At 37.2% G+C, this 16,710-nt stretch overlaps 1 protein-coding gene across 2 annotated transcripts in view; it reads left to right on the top strand.

Moving 5' to 3' along the window:
- Positions 1-16,710, top strand: part of CFH (complement factor H) — a 128,645-nt gene that overhangs the window by 19,682 nt on the left and 92,253 nt on the right. For both annotated transcript variants that reach the window (XM_079107986.1, XM_079107985.1), the window contains exons 2-6: positions 9,235-9,420; positions 9,748-9,853; positions 11,596-11,672; positions 12,956-13,147; positions 15,652-15,822. In XM_079107986.1, coding sequence (XP_078964112.1) covers positions 9,235-9,420; positions 9,748-9,853; positions 11,596-11,672; positions 12,956-13,147; positions 15,652-15,822 — 732 coding nt within the window. The remainder of the gene's footprint in view (positions 1-9,234; positions 9,421-9,747; positions 9,854-11,595; positions 11,673-12,955; positions 13,148-15,651; positions 15,823-16,710) is intronic.

The raw sequence follows: 16,710 nt of genomic DNA, 5'->3' as shown, positions 1-16,710 counted from the left end.
TACCTGACAAGAATAACTTAGCAGACAAAGAGCTTATTCTGAGCTCACAGTTTCAAGGACTAAACCTCTGAGTTTGTGAGCCAAAAATAAACTTTAAGAATTCTCTGTTGACATGTAATTTTAAGCACCTAACTAATTTTAGAAACGTAATTTTAAGCACCACCTGATTTTAGAAATGTAAGACACTGATTTTATGCTTCAATATTTACTGTTATAGATTTAGTTCTTATTTTAGTGTTCTCCTCAAAATAAAATGTTTTGAATACTTTTGTTGTTGTTGTTTTTAGGAGAGCCTAAGTGTAGGTTAGGCTCTTCTCAAACTTGGGAAGTTTGTCAAGATTTTGAATCTGTGACTTGATTTCTTTAATCAATTTTGGTTACCTTTGAGCTATTATTTATTTAGCTATTACTTCTATCAATTCTCTCTCTTTTGAAACTGCAGTTATTCATATGCTATGTCACTTGACTCTGCACAACACATTCTTCTACTCTGTTTTGTTGTTATTTATGCACTTTAGCCTTTCTGTATTTCACTTACAGCATTTCTAGATTAGACTTTTTTGAGTTAATGTGTTTCCATGTCCATATTACTCACAGAGACATTATTTCACATTTTTTATTCTGTACATTCAGGATAATGCATGATTTTTAGAGTCATTTTGTTTTGGCTATATTTTTATTTTTAGTCATTTACATCTTCCTCCTATAGTTTCTTTAACATACTTAAAATAGCTATTTTAAAAACATGGATACTAATTATAGCTTCTGGAGTCAAGTGTTGGCTACTACTAACTTTATTTTCCCTTCCTGGATATATTTTTTCTCCTTTCATGTGTGCTTTAATTTCCATTTGAGGCCACATATTTTGTATGAGATAAATGTAATTTACTCCCACCAACAAGAGTGTCTGCTTTCTCTTCATCTAATTCAACTAATTAATACTAATTATAGCTTCTGGAGTCAAGTGTTGGCTACTACTAACTTTATTTTCCCTTCCTGGATATATTTTTTCTCCTTTCATGTGTGCTTTAATTTCCATTTGAGGCCACATATTTTGTATGAGATAAATGTAATTTACTCCCACCAACAAGAGTGTCTGCTTTCTCTTCATCTAATTCAACTAATTTGGGCCTGGGTTACATTTTAGTTTGAGTCAGTCCACTTATGGTATTAAAAGATGCAAATAGAAGACTGTGTGTGTGCATGTGTCTGTGTGTGTGCACATGTGCATGCTCATGTTTTAAATCAAGAACCTGGTTAGAGTTTTCTTCCTCTAACCCAAAAGACTACGATAAATTTATCTGCTTCTCTGATGTTTTGACTTCTGTTTTAAAACTGATCCTGAGTAATTTTCAAATATAGCAAATATGCTGTTGAAGATACCAGCTGTGTACTTAAAGCAGGCCTCTTTTTCTGTTGGGACTCTTTGTCTGAGACTATGGAAATTTTAGTCCAAAGCTCTAGCAGGGAACGTTGATTCTGCACAAGTTTCAGAAAAGTTTAGGCTAGACACAATATCTGGCTCTTCCTTTCTTCATTACCAATTCTCTGTTTATTCAAACTCTGAACATTAATCCATATCCAGAGCTGTCAGTTATAAACAGGTAAGAAATAGCCAGAGACCATATGTTTGCATGAAATAGGTTCTCCTCACTTAGATTTAGGTCATTCAATCCTCCCAATCCTACAATTTACTTTTAAATGCAACCCCCACCCTGACCCCACACACACTGTTTTTTTTAATTTTTTTATTTTATTTTATTTTTCTTTATTGTAAACAAATGGGATACATGTTGTTTCTCTGTTTGTACATGGCGTAAAGGCATACCATTTGTGTAATCATAAATTTACATAGAGTAATGTTGTTTGATTCATTCTGTTATTTTTTCCCTTCCCCCCACCCTTCCCACCCCTCTTTACCCTCTATACAGTACTTCCTTCCACCATACTTGACCCCTCCCTAACCCTAACTCTAACCCTAACACTAACCCTTCCCTCCCCCCCATTATGTGTCATCCTCCACTTATTAGTGATATCATTCGTCCTTTGGCTTTTTGAGATTGGCTTATCTCACTTAGCATGATATTCTCCAATTTCATCCATTTGCCTGCAAATGCCAGAATTTTATCATTCTTTATGGCTGAGTAATATTCCATTGTGTATATATACCACAGTTTCTTTATCCACTCATCAATTGAAGGGCATCTAGGTTGGTTCCACAGTCTGGCTATTGTGAATTGAGCAGCTATGAACATTGATGTGGCTGTATCTCTGTAGTATGCAGATTTTAAGTCCTTTGGGTATAGGCCAAGGAGTGGGATAGCTGGGTCAAATGGAGGGTCCATTCCAAGTTTTCTAAGGAATCTCCACACTGCTTTCCAGAGTGGCTGCACTAATTTGCAGCCCCACCAGCAGTGTATGAGTGTACCTTTCTCCCCACATCCTCGCCAACACCTGTTGTTGCTCGTATTCTTGATAAACGCCATTCTAATTGGGGTGAGGTGGAATCTTAGGGTGGTTTTGATTTGCATTTCTCTTATTACTAGAGATGTTGAACATTTTTCCATATGTTTGTTGATTGCTTGTAGATCTTCTGTGAAGTGTCTATTCATTTCCTTAGCCCATTTGTTAACTGGATTATTTGAATTCTTGGAGTAGAGTTTTTTGAGTTCTTTATAGATTCTGGAGATTAGTGCTCTATCTGAAGTATGATTGGCAAAGATATTCTCCCACTTTGTAGGCTCTTTCTTCGCATTGCTGATAGTTTCCTTTGCTGAGAGAAAGCTTTTTAGTTTGAATCTATCCCAGTGGTTGATTCTAGCTTTTATTTCTTGTGCTATGGTAGTCCTGTTAAGGAAGTCTGGTCCTAGACCAACAAGGTGAAGATTTGGACCTACTTTTTCTTCTATAATCTGCAGGGTCTCTGGTCTGGTTCCGAGGTCCTTAATTTTGAGTTTAGTTTCGTGCATGGTGAGAGATATGGGTTTAGTTTCATTCTGTTACATATGGATTTCCAATTCTCCCAGCACCATTTGTTGAAGAGGCTATCTTTTCTCCATTGCATATTTTTGGCCCCTTTGTCTAGCATGAGAAAATTGTATTTATTTGGGTTTGTGTCCGTGTCCTCTATTCTGTACCATTGATCTACCTTTCTATTTTGGTACCAATACCATGCCGTTTTTGTTACTATTGCTTTGTAGTAGAGTTGAAGATCTGGTATTGCAATACCCCCTGTTTCATTCTTCCTGCTAAGGATTGCTTTAGCTATTCTGGGTTTCTTATTCTTCCAGATGAATTTCATAATTGCTTGCTCTATTTCTGTAAGGTACGTCATTGGGATTTTAATTGGAATTGCATTGAATTTGTATAGCACTTTAGGTAGTATGGCCATTTTGACAATATTAATTCTTCCTATCCAAGAACATGGAAGATCTTTCCATCTTCTAAAGTGTTCTTTAATTTCTTTCTTTAGTGTTGTATAGTTCTCATTGTAGAGGTCTTTCACCTCTTTTGTGAGATTGATTCCCACGTATTTTATTTTTTTCGAGGCTATTGTGAATGGGGTAGTTTTCCTAATTTCTCTTTCTGAAGATTCATCACTTATGTATAAAAATGCGTTGGATTTATGGGCATTGATCTTGTAACCTGCTACTTTACTGAAATCACTTATGAGTTCTAAGAGTTTTCTGGTGGAATTTCCAGGTTCCTCTAAATATATAATCATGTCATCAGCGAACAGGGATAGTTTGAGTTCTTCTTTTCCAACTCGTATCCCTTTAATTTCTTTGGTTTGTCTAATTGCTCTGGCCAGAGTCTCAAGAACGATGTTGAATAGAAGTGGTGAAAGAGGGCATCCCTGCATTGTTCCAGTTTTTAGGGGGAATGCTTTCAGTTTTTCACCATTTAGAATGATATTAGCCATGGGCTTAGCATAAATGGCCTTTACAATGTTAAGGAATGTTCCCACTATCCCTATTTTTTCTAGTGTTTTGAGCATGAAGGGGTGTTGTATTTTATCAAATGCTTTTTCTGCATCTATTGAAATAATCATGTGATTCTTGACTTTAAGTCTATTAATATGGTGAATTACGTTTATTGATTTCCTGATGTTGAACCAACCTTGCATCCCTGGGATGAAACCCACTTGATCATGGTGCACTATCTTTTTAATATGTTTTTGTATGCGATTTGCTAAAATTTTGTTGAGAATTTTTGCGTCGATGTTCATTAAGGATATTGGTCTGAAATTTTCTTTCCTTGATGAGTCTCTGTCTGGTTTAGGTATCAGTGTGATATTGGCTTCATAGAATGAGTTTGGGAGGGTTCCCTCCTCTTCTATTTTATGGAATACTTTGAGAAGTATTGGAATGAGCTCTTCTTTAAAGGTTTTGTAGAACTCGGCTGAGTACCCATCTGGTCCCGGACTTTTCTTTGTTGGTAGGCTTTTGATGACTTCTTCTATTTCAGTACTTGAAATTGGTCTATTTAAATTGTTCATGTCCTCCTCGTTCAGTTTAGGCAATTCATATGTCTCTAGAAACCTGTTGATGTCTTTGAAATTTTCTATTTTGTTGGAATATAGATTTTCAAAATAGCTTCTAATTATGTTTTGTATTTCACTCGTGTCTGTTGTGATATTTCCTTGTTCATTCCGAATTTTAGTGATTTGGGTTTTCTCTCGTCTTCTCTTTGTTAGTGTGGCTAAAGGTTTATCAATTTTGTTTATTTTTTCGAAGAACCAACTATTTATTTTGTCAATTTTTTGTATTGTTTCTTTTGTTTCAATTTCATTGATTTCAGCTCTGAGTTTAACTATTTCCTGTCTTCTACTACTTTTGGTGCTGTTCTGTTCTTCTTTTTCTAGGGCTTTGAGCTGTAGTGTTAGGTTGTTTATTTGTTGAGTTTTACTTCTTTTATTAAATGCGCTCCATGAAATAAATTTCCCTCTAAGTACTGCTTTCATAGTGTCCCAGAGATTTTGATATGATGTTTCTTTGTTCTCATTTACCTCTAAGAATTTTTTAATTTCCTTCCTAATATCTTCTGTTATCCATTCATCATATAATAGCATATTGTTTAATCTCCAGATGTTGGAATAGTTTCTGTGTTTTACTCTTTCATTTATTTCTAACTTCAATCCATAATGATCTGATAGAATACATGCTAGTGTCTCTATCTTCTTGTATTTGCTAACATTAGCTTTGTGGCATAATATATGGTCTATTTTAGAGAAGGATCCATGTGCTGCTGAGAAGAAAGTGTATTTGCTCTTGGTTGGATGATATATTCTATAAATGTCCGTTAAGTCTAAATTATTGATTGTGTTATTGAGATCTATGGTTTCTTTGTTCAATTTTTGTCTGGAAGATCTGTTCAGTGGTGAGAGAGGCGTGTTAAAATCACCTAGTATTATTGTGTTGTGGTCTATTTGGTTTCTGAAATTGAGAAGGATTTGTTTGACATACATAGATGAGCCACTGTTGGGGGCATAGATGTTTATGATTGTTATATCTTGCTGATTTATGCTTCCCTTAAGCAGTATGAAATGACCTTCTTTATCCCTTCTGACTAACTTTGGCTTGAAGTCCACATTATCGGAAATGAGGATGGATACTCCAGCTTTTTTGCTGAGTCCATGTGCATGGTATGTTTTTCCCCATCCTTTCACCTTTAGTCTATGGGTATCTTTTTATATGAGGTGATTCTTTTGCAGGCATCATATTGTTGGATCTTTCTTTTTAATCCAATCTGCCAGTCTATGTCTTTTGATTGAAGAATTCAGGCCATTAACATTCAAGGTTATTATAGAGATATGATTTGGTTTCCCAGTCATTTGGTTCATTTTTTAAATTTTATTTATTTATTTGTTTGACACAACTTGTTTCCTCCTTTATTTGACAATTCCTTTAGGATAATTCCTCCCTTTGCTGATTTGCTTCTTTGTTTTTCATCTCTTCCTCATGGAATATTTTGCTGAGAATGTTCTGTAATGCTGGCTTTCTTTTTGTAAATTCTTTTAGCTTTTGTTTATCATGGAAGAATTTTATTTCATCGTCAAATTTGAAGGTAAGTTTTGCTGGGTATAAGATTCTTGGTTGGCATCCATTTTCTTTCAGGGCTTGAAAAATGTTGTTCCAGGCCCTTCTAGCTTTTAGAGTCTGGATTGAAAAATCTGCTGATATGCGTATTGGTTTCCCCCTGAATGTAATTTGGTTCTTTTATCTCACAGCCTTTAAAATTCTGTCTTTATTTTGTATGTTAGGTATTTTCATTATAATGTGCCTTGGTGTGGGTCTGTTGTAATTTTGTGTATTTGGAGTCCTATAAGCCTCTTGAACTTGATTTTCCATTTCATTCTTCAGATTTGGAAAATTTTCTGATATTATTTCATTGAATAAATTGTTCATTCCTTTGGCTTGTATCTCTAGGCCTTCCTCAATCCCAATAATTCTTAAATTTGGCCTTTTCATGATATCCCATAGTTCTTGTAGATTCTGTTCATGATTTCTTACCATCTTCTCTGTTTGTTCAACTTTGTTTTCAAGGTTAAATATTTTGTCTTCAATGTCTGAGGTTCTGTCTTCCAGGTGTTCTATCCTATTGGATATGCTTTCTATGGAGTTCTTAATTTAGTTTATTGTTTCCTTCTTGTCAAGGATTTCTGTTTGGTTTTTTTTCAATATCTCTAACTCTTTATTGAAATGATCTTTTGCTTCCTGTATTTGCTCTTTTAACTGTCGATTGGTGCGAGCATTCAATGCTTGCATTTGCTCTTTCATCTCATTGTTTGCTTCTCTGATTATTTTAATTATGTACATTCTGAACTCCTTTTCTGTCATTTCTTCTGCCATGCTATCATTGGGTTTTATTGATGTAACATCTAGATTTGTTTGCAGCATTTTCTTTCCTTGTTTTCTCATATTGTTCAGGTATCAGTGGACCGCTGAGATATTTCAGATTTCCTCTATTGACTTACAATGTCCCTGAAGATTTCTATAAATATCCCCCCTTAGCCTTCAGTAGGCTGAAGTCTTGGAGGAAGTTGATAATGCGGTGCTCCACAAGGAAGCTGCCTCTCTAGGAGTGGTGGCCTTCAGGTGGGGTATATTCCCTGCTAGTGGGCAGAGGTGCCTCCACTTGTTAACCAATGGTCATCCAAAGGGGACCTAGGCTGCGGGCTGAGGCAAGGCCTGTTTGGGCCTGAGTCTCTGGTTTTACCGTCCTTGTGGGGAAACCTCACCCAGCAGGGAAGACTCACCCGGTGGGGAGGTCTCGCTGGTCAGTTCCCTCCTAGAGGTTCCCCTCAATTTACAGCTACCGCCTGGGCTGGGCTGCCTTCCTCTGCAAAGTTCCCAGGGGCCCGGCCCTACCTCCTGGGCCTGGGAGCCTCACCCTTCGCAGATGAATCTCCTTAGGCTGCCCCTCCTCAAAGAATTTGCCCACAGGCCTGGAACCTTCGCTCCGCCCTAAGCCTGTCTCTGTGCGGCTCTTCCACCAAGAAGCCTCCTAGATCCTGGGACCCTGCTCTGCACCTAATCGCCTGGCTGTGTGGCCCCTCCTCTGAGCAGCCACCTGTGGCCCCGAACAATCGCTCTGAGTCCCAGAGACCCGCCACAGGCCTCTTCCTCCAGACAGCCGCCCAGTATTCTGGTGCGGTCACTAGGAGTCCAAGAAACTCACTGCGTGCCTCCTCCTCCCACCAACCACCCGTAGCCCGGGGCAATCAATCACTCCGAGTCGAAGTGACCCTCCCCGTTCCTCCTCCTTCTCCAGATAACCCCCTGGGTGTTCAGGAGCAGTCCCTCTGAGTGGCTCTGAATCCACGTGACCCGCTGCACGGGTCCTCTGGGCAACCGCCCGGAGCTCTGGTGCGGCCACTCAAGACCAAGCGTCCCACCACGCTTCTCCTCCAGGCAGCCCCCCTGTGTTCAGGAGCTGTCACTTTAAGACCAAACAACTCACCACTCGCCTTCTCCTCTGAGCAGCCACCTGGAGCGCTAAAGCAGTCACTGCGAGTCCAAACGACCCGCCGCGCTCCTCCTCCTCCTCCTCCTCCTACTCCTCCAGGCAGGCCCCGGGGTTTAGAAGTGGTCAGAGTCCAAACAGCTCGCCACGCAGCTCCTTCTCTGGCAACCGCCTGTAGCTCTGGTGTAGTCACCCGAATCCAAGCGGCCGCCCTCCTCTTCCTCCTTCTCGTCCTCAGGGCAGGCCCCGGGGTTCAGAAGCGTCGTTCTGAGTCCAAACAGCTCGCTGCGCAGCTTCTCCTCTGGCAACCGCCTGTAGCTCTGGTGCAGTCACTCCGAATTCACGTGGCCACGCTCCTCCTCCTCCTCCTCCTCCTCAGGGCAGGCCCCGGTGTCCTGAGTCCACACAGCTCTCCTCGCCACTCCTCCCCTGGGCAGCCGCCTGAGCCCCAGTGGTTGTTCCGAGTCCCAGTGCTGTGCCGAGCGGCCTCCTTTACGGCGCTCCCAGCTGTCCGAGTTCACTGCTCCAGCGGGGGGAGGGGCGTCTCGCCGGCAGTTCTACTTCACAAAGTTTCCTGCGTTCTGGGACCACCGTCCCATCCGGGATGCCTCCCCAGGGGGTGAGAGTCACCCGGCTGCTTTGAGTTGGTCCCAAGCGTCTCAATATCTCCTCTTTTGAATCCTGAGTCCTGGAGCAACATGAAATGCAGCCCCCCTCTAGGCCGCCATCTTGAAACCTCCACACACTGTTTTTGTCAGCTTTCCACTGCTTTGATTAACATATCTGACCAGAACAATTGTAGAGAAGGACAAGTTTATTTCAAGACTCACAGTTTCAGAGGTCTCAGTCCATAGACTGCCTTCTCCATTCGTCAGGGCTCCCAGTGAGAGAGGAACAACATGGTGGAAGAGTGTGGCAGAGGAAAGCTGTTCACATGATGATCAGGAAGCACAGAGACTCCACTGGCCAGATACAAATATATACCATAATGATCTACCTACCCCAGTCACACCCTACCCACCTTTATTTACCACTCAATCCCCATCACCCCCATGGAGGGGTTAATTCACTGATTGGGTTAAAACTCTCATAGCCCATTCATTTCTCTTCTAAGCTTTCTTGCATTGTCTCATATATGAGCTTTTGGGGGACATATCACATCCAAACCATAACATACATACACACAGGGGATGGATCAGTAACCATATAGGTATTTTAAAAAGCAAAGCTAACCCCAACATACCATATATTTGCTTTTATTATTTGTAGATTGCCACGGACCTCCTCCAAGAGGAGGTACAGAAATTCTGTCAGGTTCCTGGCCTGACCAGACTTATCCAGAAGGTTTTCAGGCTACCTACAAATGCCGCCCTGGCTATAGAACCCTTGGCGTGATCATAAAGACATGCAGAAATGGAGAATGGGTGGCTGTTAATCCAGCCAGGATATGTCGGAGTAAGTACTTCACTTTTTTTTTTTTTTTGGCGAAACTTATGAAAATTTTTAGTGATGTAAAGGCTGAATACTTGATACGGTAGCAATACTGGTTGAATTATTCACTCTTATCACTTTAATACAAAACAATACTTGATTTTTTAAAAAGGAGACAGTAATCCTGCAAAATTAAAAAATACATTCAATTATAAAATAATAGCTTTGCTATTGTTCATTTTCCTTATATTCAATGCTGTCCTCTCATTTAATACAAATATCTTTGTTTTTCAACTCCTACATAAAATGTGCTCCTGTATAACATATTAATATATATTTTTTTCATTTTAGAAAGGCCCTGTGGACATCCTGGGGATACTCCCTTTGGTTCTTTTCATCTTGCAGTGGGCAATGAATTTGAATATGGTGCAAAGGTTGTTTATACATGTGATGAGGGGTATGTAGTCAATATAAAAAAAGTTTATAACTCAAATACTAAATACTAAATAGGAACTGTACCAATTTATATTTAATGGCAAATAACTTGAAAATTAAATAATAATACATATCATTATATTGTGTATCATACTGTCTCCTTAACACTAAGAAATTAAAATAAGCCATAATTACTTTGGTATAGTGTTTTTATAAGTGGATGGAAAAGCCTTATGCATGTAAGTGTTCACCCACCACATCTTTTCTACATTCTACTATTTGTAGCGTATAATGGGTTATTTATGTTGGGGACTATCAGAAATATAATAAAATTATACATTTACAAATCTAAGTGAAACAAAACTTTCCTTTGCTTATAAATTTTAATTATAAATGCTATTAAATTTCCATGTTATGCAAATTATTATCATTTTTATCAAAAGTGCTACCCTTTCAGAATCATTGACTCTATGCCTTCTAACCAACCCCTAAGTTTTCCAATTTTAACAATTCATATTTATAATTTGGTGAAGACATTAGCTACAGTCTTGCATCCGATTCTGACTCTCTTGACCTCATCCTGTGTAAAGTAGGGGCAAACTCTGCTATCGCCTCACTATGAGACTACCTGCCTCTTCTTAGTCTCCAGCAGAACTTTGTCAGTGAAATCACTGATATTTATTAGTGAAATGAAGTGTTTGGGTCATCCAGCAAACTGAAGTATTTTATGTTAATTTTAAGTTCTATTAAGGGAATGCTTTTACTTATTGGAGGGGATGTCAATCATTTGACCTAGCTGTAGATGGTGAAGTAGATTATTCTACTCCCATAATTTCTGTCAGTCAAACATCCCGTTTGATCTTTTGTCTTCAGTTATTGCCCTTGCTGAAAACTAATCATTGAACTGACTTCAGTGCAAACATCCAGTTTTATAATCCTATAGATAGGCAGTTTTGAGAAGTTTTGAAAACACTTTCTAAAAAAAGTTGTTCATTCTGTTATTCTGTTTGTCTGGGTTATAGCAGCGTGAGCTATTGCTTTTTGTCAATCACTATCAACTACTCACTATTTCCTCTCTCCCTCCCTCCAAATATTTGGATCATGGGAAGCTTTCTGCAGAATTTTTCAGAATATCTGAAACATCTTTGGGGAACAAATGGATCTCTGGTGTGGGTGGAAAAATAACCAGAAAATCTGCTTTCTCTGTTAGAAGAGGGTGCATTCTGCCTAGTAGAGAAGTTAGAGGATTATCTTAATAGTCAATTATTTTGTTTCCTTTACATGATACAGAGAGAAAATGCTTGGTTTTGTGACTAAAAAGTTATGAAAAGGTTTTCTTACCTTACAGAATTAGTAACAAATAAAAGCACTTTCCTTTTATGAGGGACGTTGTTAATTTTACTTGTGCAATGAGCAGAACAATCCTTATTTGCAAATGAAGAAAACAAATGTCCGTGAAAATTATTTGGTGAGCCTGCAAGTCTTTCAAAGAAAACAAGAGTGGGAGAGAAAGAAATTTAATAAATAGACAGGTAGGAAGAAAACAAGGAAGGAAGAAAGGAAGAAGGAAGGACCCATTGATGGTAGGAAGGGAGGAAGATGGTAGGGAAGGAAAAATAAAGGAAGAGAAAAAGAAGGAAGGAAATGTGTAAATTGCCAATTTTCTATGAAATGGAGTTTCTGGGAGGCATTTGGAATAGTATTAAACTTAAAACTGCCTATAAATACATAATATCTTGTCATTCTGTTATTTTTGTGTTTCAGATATCAAATGTTAGGAGAGAATAATTTTCGTCAATGTGAACCAGATGGATGGACAAATGATATTCCTATATGTGAAGGTTGATGTAAATTTTTTTATAATATATCAAAATATCTAAAATATCTAAGCTTTTTCAAAATGTTTTAATTAAAACCTTAAGGTTTATAATTAAATATTTCTTAATTATTTTTATGGTTCCTAACACAATGCAGTTACTTCCCTTGCTGAGTATAACCACTTAACTAGATATTCAATGCCAGTTTCATTGTCCTACTGGTAGGTGGTTTTAAGAACTTTTGAAAAATCTGAAAAAATTATTCTTTCTACATTCTGCTTGTCTGGTGCAACAATGTATCTAGCAATTTTGTTTTATATTTTTACATTTATTTTTGGTACTAGGGATTGAACCCAGGGGCTCTCAACCACTGAGCCACATCCCCAGCCCTATTTTGCATTTTATTTAGAGACAGGGTCTTGCTAAGTTGCTTAGGCCTTCACTAAGTTGCTGAGGCTGACTTTCTACTTTTGATCCTATTGCCTCTACCTCCCAAGCCATTGAGATCATAGGTACGCACCACACCTGGCATTATTTTGTGTTTTAATATGTATCAAACGTGGGGGTTGAGGATATAGCTTAGTGGTAGAGTGTTTATTAAGCTTGCATGAGGACCTGGGATTCACTCCCAGTATCTCAAAAATAAATAAATAATAAAAATCACTTGGGATCCTTATTAAAACTGAGATTTGGTTTACTAAAAAAGACATTAAATCAGTATCTTTGGGGTGATAGGAAAGCACACCTAGAATTTTCATTGTAACAAGCATCCAGGGTCCTTTTACAGTACACAGGTTGATTTCCATAACCTTGGAAATTTGAAAATATTAAGTAAAATCAAAATAAGTACTCAAATTTTTTTGAGCACTGAGGTGGAAGAGGAAGGAAATTTAAGAACAATTTTTCTATTGAAGTAAATGTAAAGTTGGCTTTTACATCTTTGGGAAGGCTGGTTCATTTTATTTTGCAGAATAAATGGAAATTTTGTATTAAGTCATTCTAAATTGTATATTTCTTAATTATTTAAGACACTTGTTACCATGAAAATGCAAAGTAGTAGTTATTTGTCCACTTCCACAGAAAAAGTTCGGAGATAAACATGTTAATTTTAATGTTACTTAGCTTTTATCTTTTGCAAACAGGCATATCATGTTTCTAAAAATATTTAAGTAATTTCCTTCAATTTCATCTTGCTGATGATTTTACACACACACACACACACACACACACACACACACACACACCACACAATATTTCATTATAAAGTTTTTGAATTGCACTAGAAAACATTATTTTTATTTTTTCAGTTGTTAAGTGTTTGCCAGTGACAGCACCAGAGAATGGGAAAATTATCAGTGATACACTGGAACCAGACCAGGAATATTATTTTGGACAAGTGGTGAAGTTTGAGTGTAATGCAGGCTTCAGACGTGAAGGACACCAAGAAATACACTGTTCAGAAAATGGTCATTGGAGTGGTGAAAAACCAAGATGTGTGGGTAAGATGTACTTATTGCTTGCTTGATTGTTATTAGTTTTTCTTATGAAAACCTATATTTGAAAACATTGTACATGTTGAGGAATAGAAATAATTCTTAAAAAATTAATGTTTATTAAGCATGTATTCTATCCCTGTCATTGATCTTATTTTCTGTATGAGTCATCTTATTTTACCTACAAAACAGTTATATGATTTATGTACTAGTATCATCTCTATAATTGAAGAAATTGTGGTGCAAAATTGTTTTAGTCAGCTTCTTAACTGCTGTGATAAAAACAAATTGACAAGAACAATCAGGAGGAAAAGTTTATTTGAGGACTCTCAGTTTCAGAGGCCTCAGTCCATAGAAAACTGGCAAACTGGCTCCATTCTTTGGGACTCAAGGTGAGGCAGAACATTGTGGCAGAATAATGTGGCAGTGGAAAGTGGCTCAGAATGTGATGATCAGGAATCAGAGAGAGAGAGAGAGAGAGAAAGAGAGAGAGAGAGAGAGAGAGAGAGAGAGAGAGAGAGAGAGAGAGAGAGAGAGAGAGAGAGACAGCCCTCACAACATATAAAATATATACCGCAAAGGCACACCCCCAATGACCCACCTCCCCAGTTATACCATACCTGCTTTCAGTTACCACTCAGTGAATCTCTATCAGGGGATTAATGCACTGATTGGGTTAAAGCTCTCATAACCCAATCATTTCACTTCTAATCTTCTTGCATTGTCTCACACATAAGCTTTCGGGGGATAACGCACATGTAAACCGTAACAAAATCAAGTCATGCATCCTCGATTATCATAGCATGGGGAGTCCAGATTACTATTATCTAGGTTATTATCTGACATCAACATCTATGCTCTAAACATAAACATATTATAGTTGGCTCTTACAGGTTGAAATAGAATCCTCAGTATTTCTGTACTGACCTCCAGCAAAGTCTATTCTTAATTTTGGATGCCAAATATTTATTATTTGTTTCCACTGATGCATCATGATGATATTTTTGAATAACTCATCTTTGAATAACTCATTTTGAGGAAATGATCTTCTTTCATGTTTGTGATGAAAGTTAACTATACACATTGCTGAACTGCATTGAATACACCAAATAAATCTTTGTCTTTTAGAAAAATTTCTGTAGTCAATTGTAAGCCATGATTTCTACAATATATTTAGTCATGATACAGCTGACTTGTGTATCTTGATCAATTGATGATTTTGGCTTTTGTAGTAAACATTACGGCCAATTAGTTTAATAGTACCATCCTTCATTTAACCCATTTTTGTTGGGAAAAAGTTTCTGCCATATTTATTTATTATCCAAAATCTCCAAGTTATTCAGAGTTTTTTGTCTAGTCTATCTTACAGTCAAAAACATTACAAAAACTTCTTTAGAATTCTTTCCAACAGAAATAGTTCTTTGTGATAGTAATGTTAAATTAATATTTATGTTCATTTTATATAAATATTGTATACATTAGAGGTTCATATATAGGATTTCTATGATTACAGCTAGATGTCATGGCTAGCAAAACCTTTCTGGAATGTCAGATTCTTAAGGAAAGCCTTAAAGGAAGAGATGGATATTTTTAGGTGACAGCAAAGCATGCTGGTCTCAGGAATGTCATGGGAGGGGCATAGAAAGGCAGTGAGGCTTCAATAAGTGTGAAGTTCTGCTGTTCCTTGTCCACTGTCCACAGGGGCCTAGTGTAAGATGCAGTCAGGTGATAAGTCAATGATGGGCTGAATATAGGCCAGTACAAGGTACTGAGAAGGTAAGTACAACATCCTTAAAAATTTAGCTTTAATGCAGACTGATCTGGGAACTGATGAAGGATTTCAAGTGGAGCAATTAAGTGACCATTTGGAAGTTTTTATAGACACAAGGAAAACAGATTAGGAAGATGGAAGAAGAGGATTTGGGAAACTAGTTATCATTGTCACTACCTCAGGAAAAAGTGTTTGAGAGAAGTGGTGTCAAAGATGATGGGCAGTTTGTTGTTGTTGTTATTGGTTGTGCATTTGTTTTGTTTTTTGTTTTTGACAGAAAACCTGTATAGATGTTGAAGACACAAAAACAGAAACTCAGCTACTTTTCAAAGATGTAATGAAAAATGAGTTGAATGAATTTCCTTAAGAAAGTTTTCTGTTGATAAGTACTTGAATCAATAACTAGAAAATGTGTTATTTTGCAGGTCACTTGGAGAAAATATCTATCACAGTAAATCTACATTCAATTTCACATATACATTTAATGAATATTACTCTCATTTACTGCCAAAGGACTAATTTGCCCTTAAAGTAAAGTTGAAACATAATTTTAATCAGAATTTTAACTTCTGGCAAAAATGAAGAATAGATAAATCAGACAGTCAAGTCAAAAGGAAACTTTTGTCTGGTTGACTGATTTACCTAATGGAAACAAAATTTCTATTTTTATATAAACATGACTTGGCCATAGTCCTTTAGTTCATAATAAACATTTTAGAATTTAATCCCTTGTATTTAGAAATTTTCTGCACATCGCCAGAAGTTAGAAATGGATATTCTATATCTCAGAAGAAAATTTTTAAGGCGAATGAAAGATTTCAATATAAATGTAACCAAGGTTTTGAATATAGTGAAAGAGGTGATGCTACATGCACTGGTTCAGGATGGAGTCCAAGTCCCTCATGTGAAGGTAATGTTCTTTTTATTATCTGTCTCTTTTGTTAAGAATTTTGTCATTTATTTATTTATTTATTTTTGTGGGATGTGGGATTGGACCCAGGACCTTCTGCCTGATAGGCAAGGATCCTACCATTCACTGATCTACAGCCCCAACCCCAATTATTTTAATTTGTATACTCATTTTACATAAGCAAATTATTTTTCTCAAAAACAGATTATTAAATTTGTAAGAATTAACAATGATAAATATTATCTATCATGGAATTTTAAGTGTACAGAGTTCTTTTTGACACTAATTTGTGTGAAATTCTCTCAAGATAAAATTGAATGGGAGCAGAGGGTTAAATAGCCTATCAAATAGGTAGTCCATGGTGATAAAAAATTCCAGGAGCAGAGCCAGCACTGCCACAGATTTTCCAGTTTCCAATAGTCTACAATTCTCAAATAGATTGCTCTTCCAAAGCCTAGAATTTGGCTTTAAGAAGTAAATCACATGACTATCAGATGAGGTAAATCTCTATTTACAATGGAATTCAGGGGATCCAAAAAGCAGAGATTTTCATGAACAATAGGTCTGATTTGAAACAACAGTGTTGATGGTGCTGACAAAGAAATCCTCACACCCAGCTTCCTAATGGGAGAATATCATGCAAAAACAGAGAGCTTTTCCCCACCAAAAAGTATATCTGAACATTGTGTTGTACTTTGCTTACCTCCTTCTAAAGGGATGTCTTCAAACTATCATGACCTAGAAGAGAGAATATAGGTGATTGAAGAGTTTAAGAAATCATAACCATAAAAAGAAGAGCAAGAAAACATAGCTATAATGTAATAATTCCTGTCCTCAGATGTTTGCAAGCATTTCTGAAAAGAAATGAGGTAGTTTTTTTGATAGAGA

Source organism: Sciurus vulgaris (genome assembly GCF_902686455.1).
Source record: "Sciurus vulgaris genome assembly, chromosome: 12".
In the NCBI taxonomy this organism is placed as follows: Eukaryota; Metazoa; Chordata; class Mammalia; order Rodentia; family Sciuridae; genus Sciurus; species Sciurus vulgaris.
This window is presented reverse-complemented; position numbering and strand designations above follow the sequence as displayed.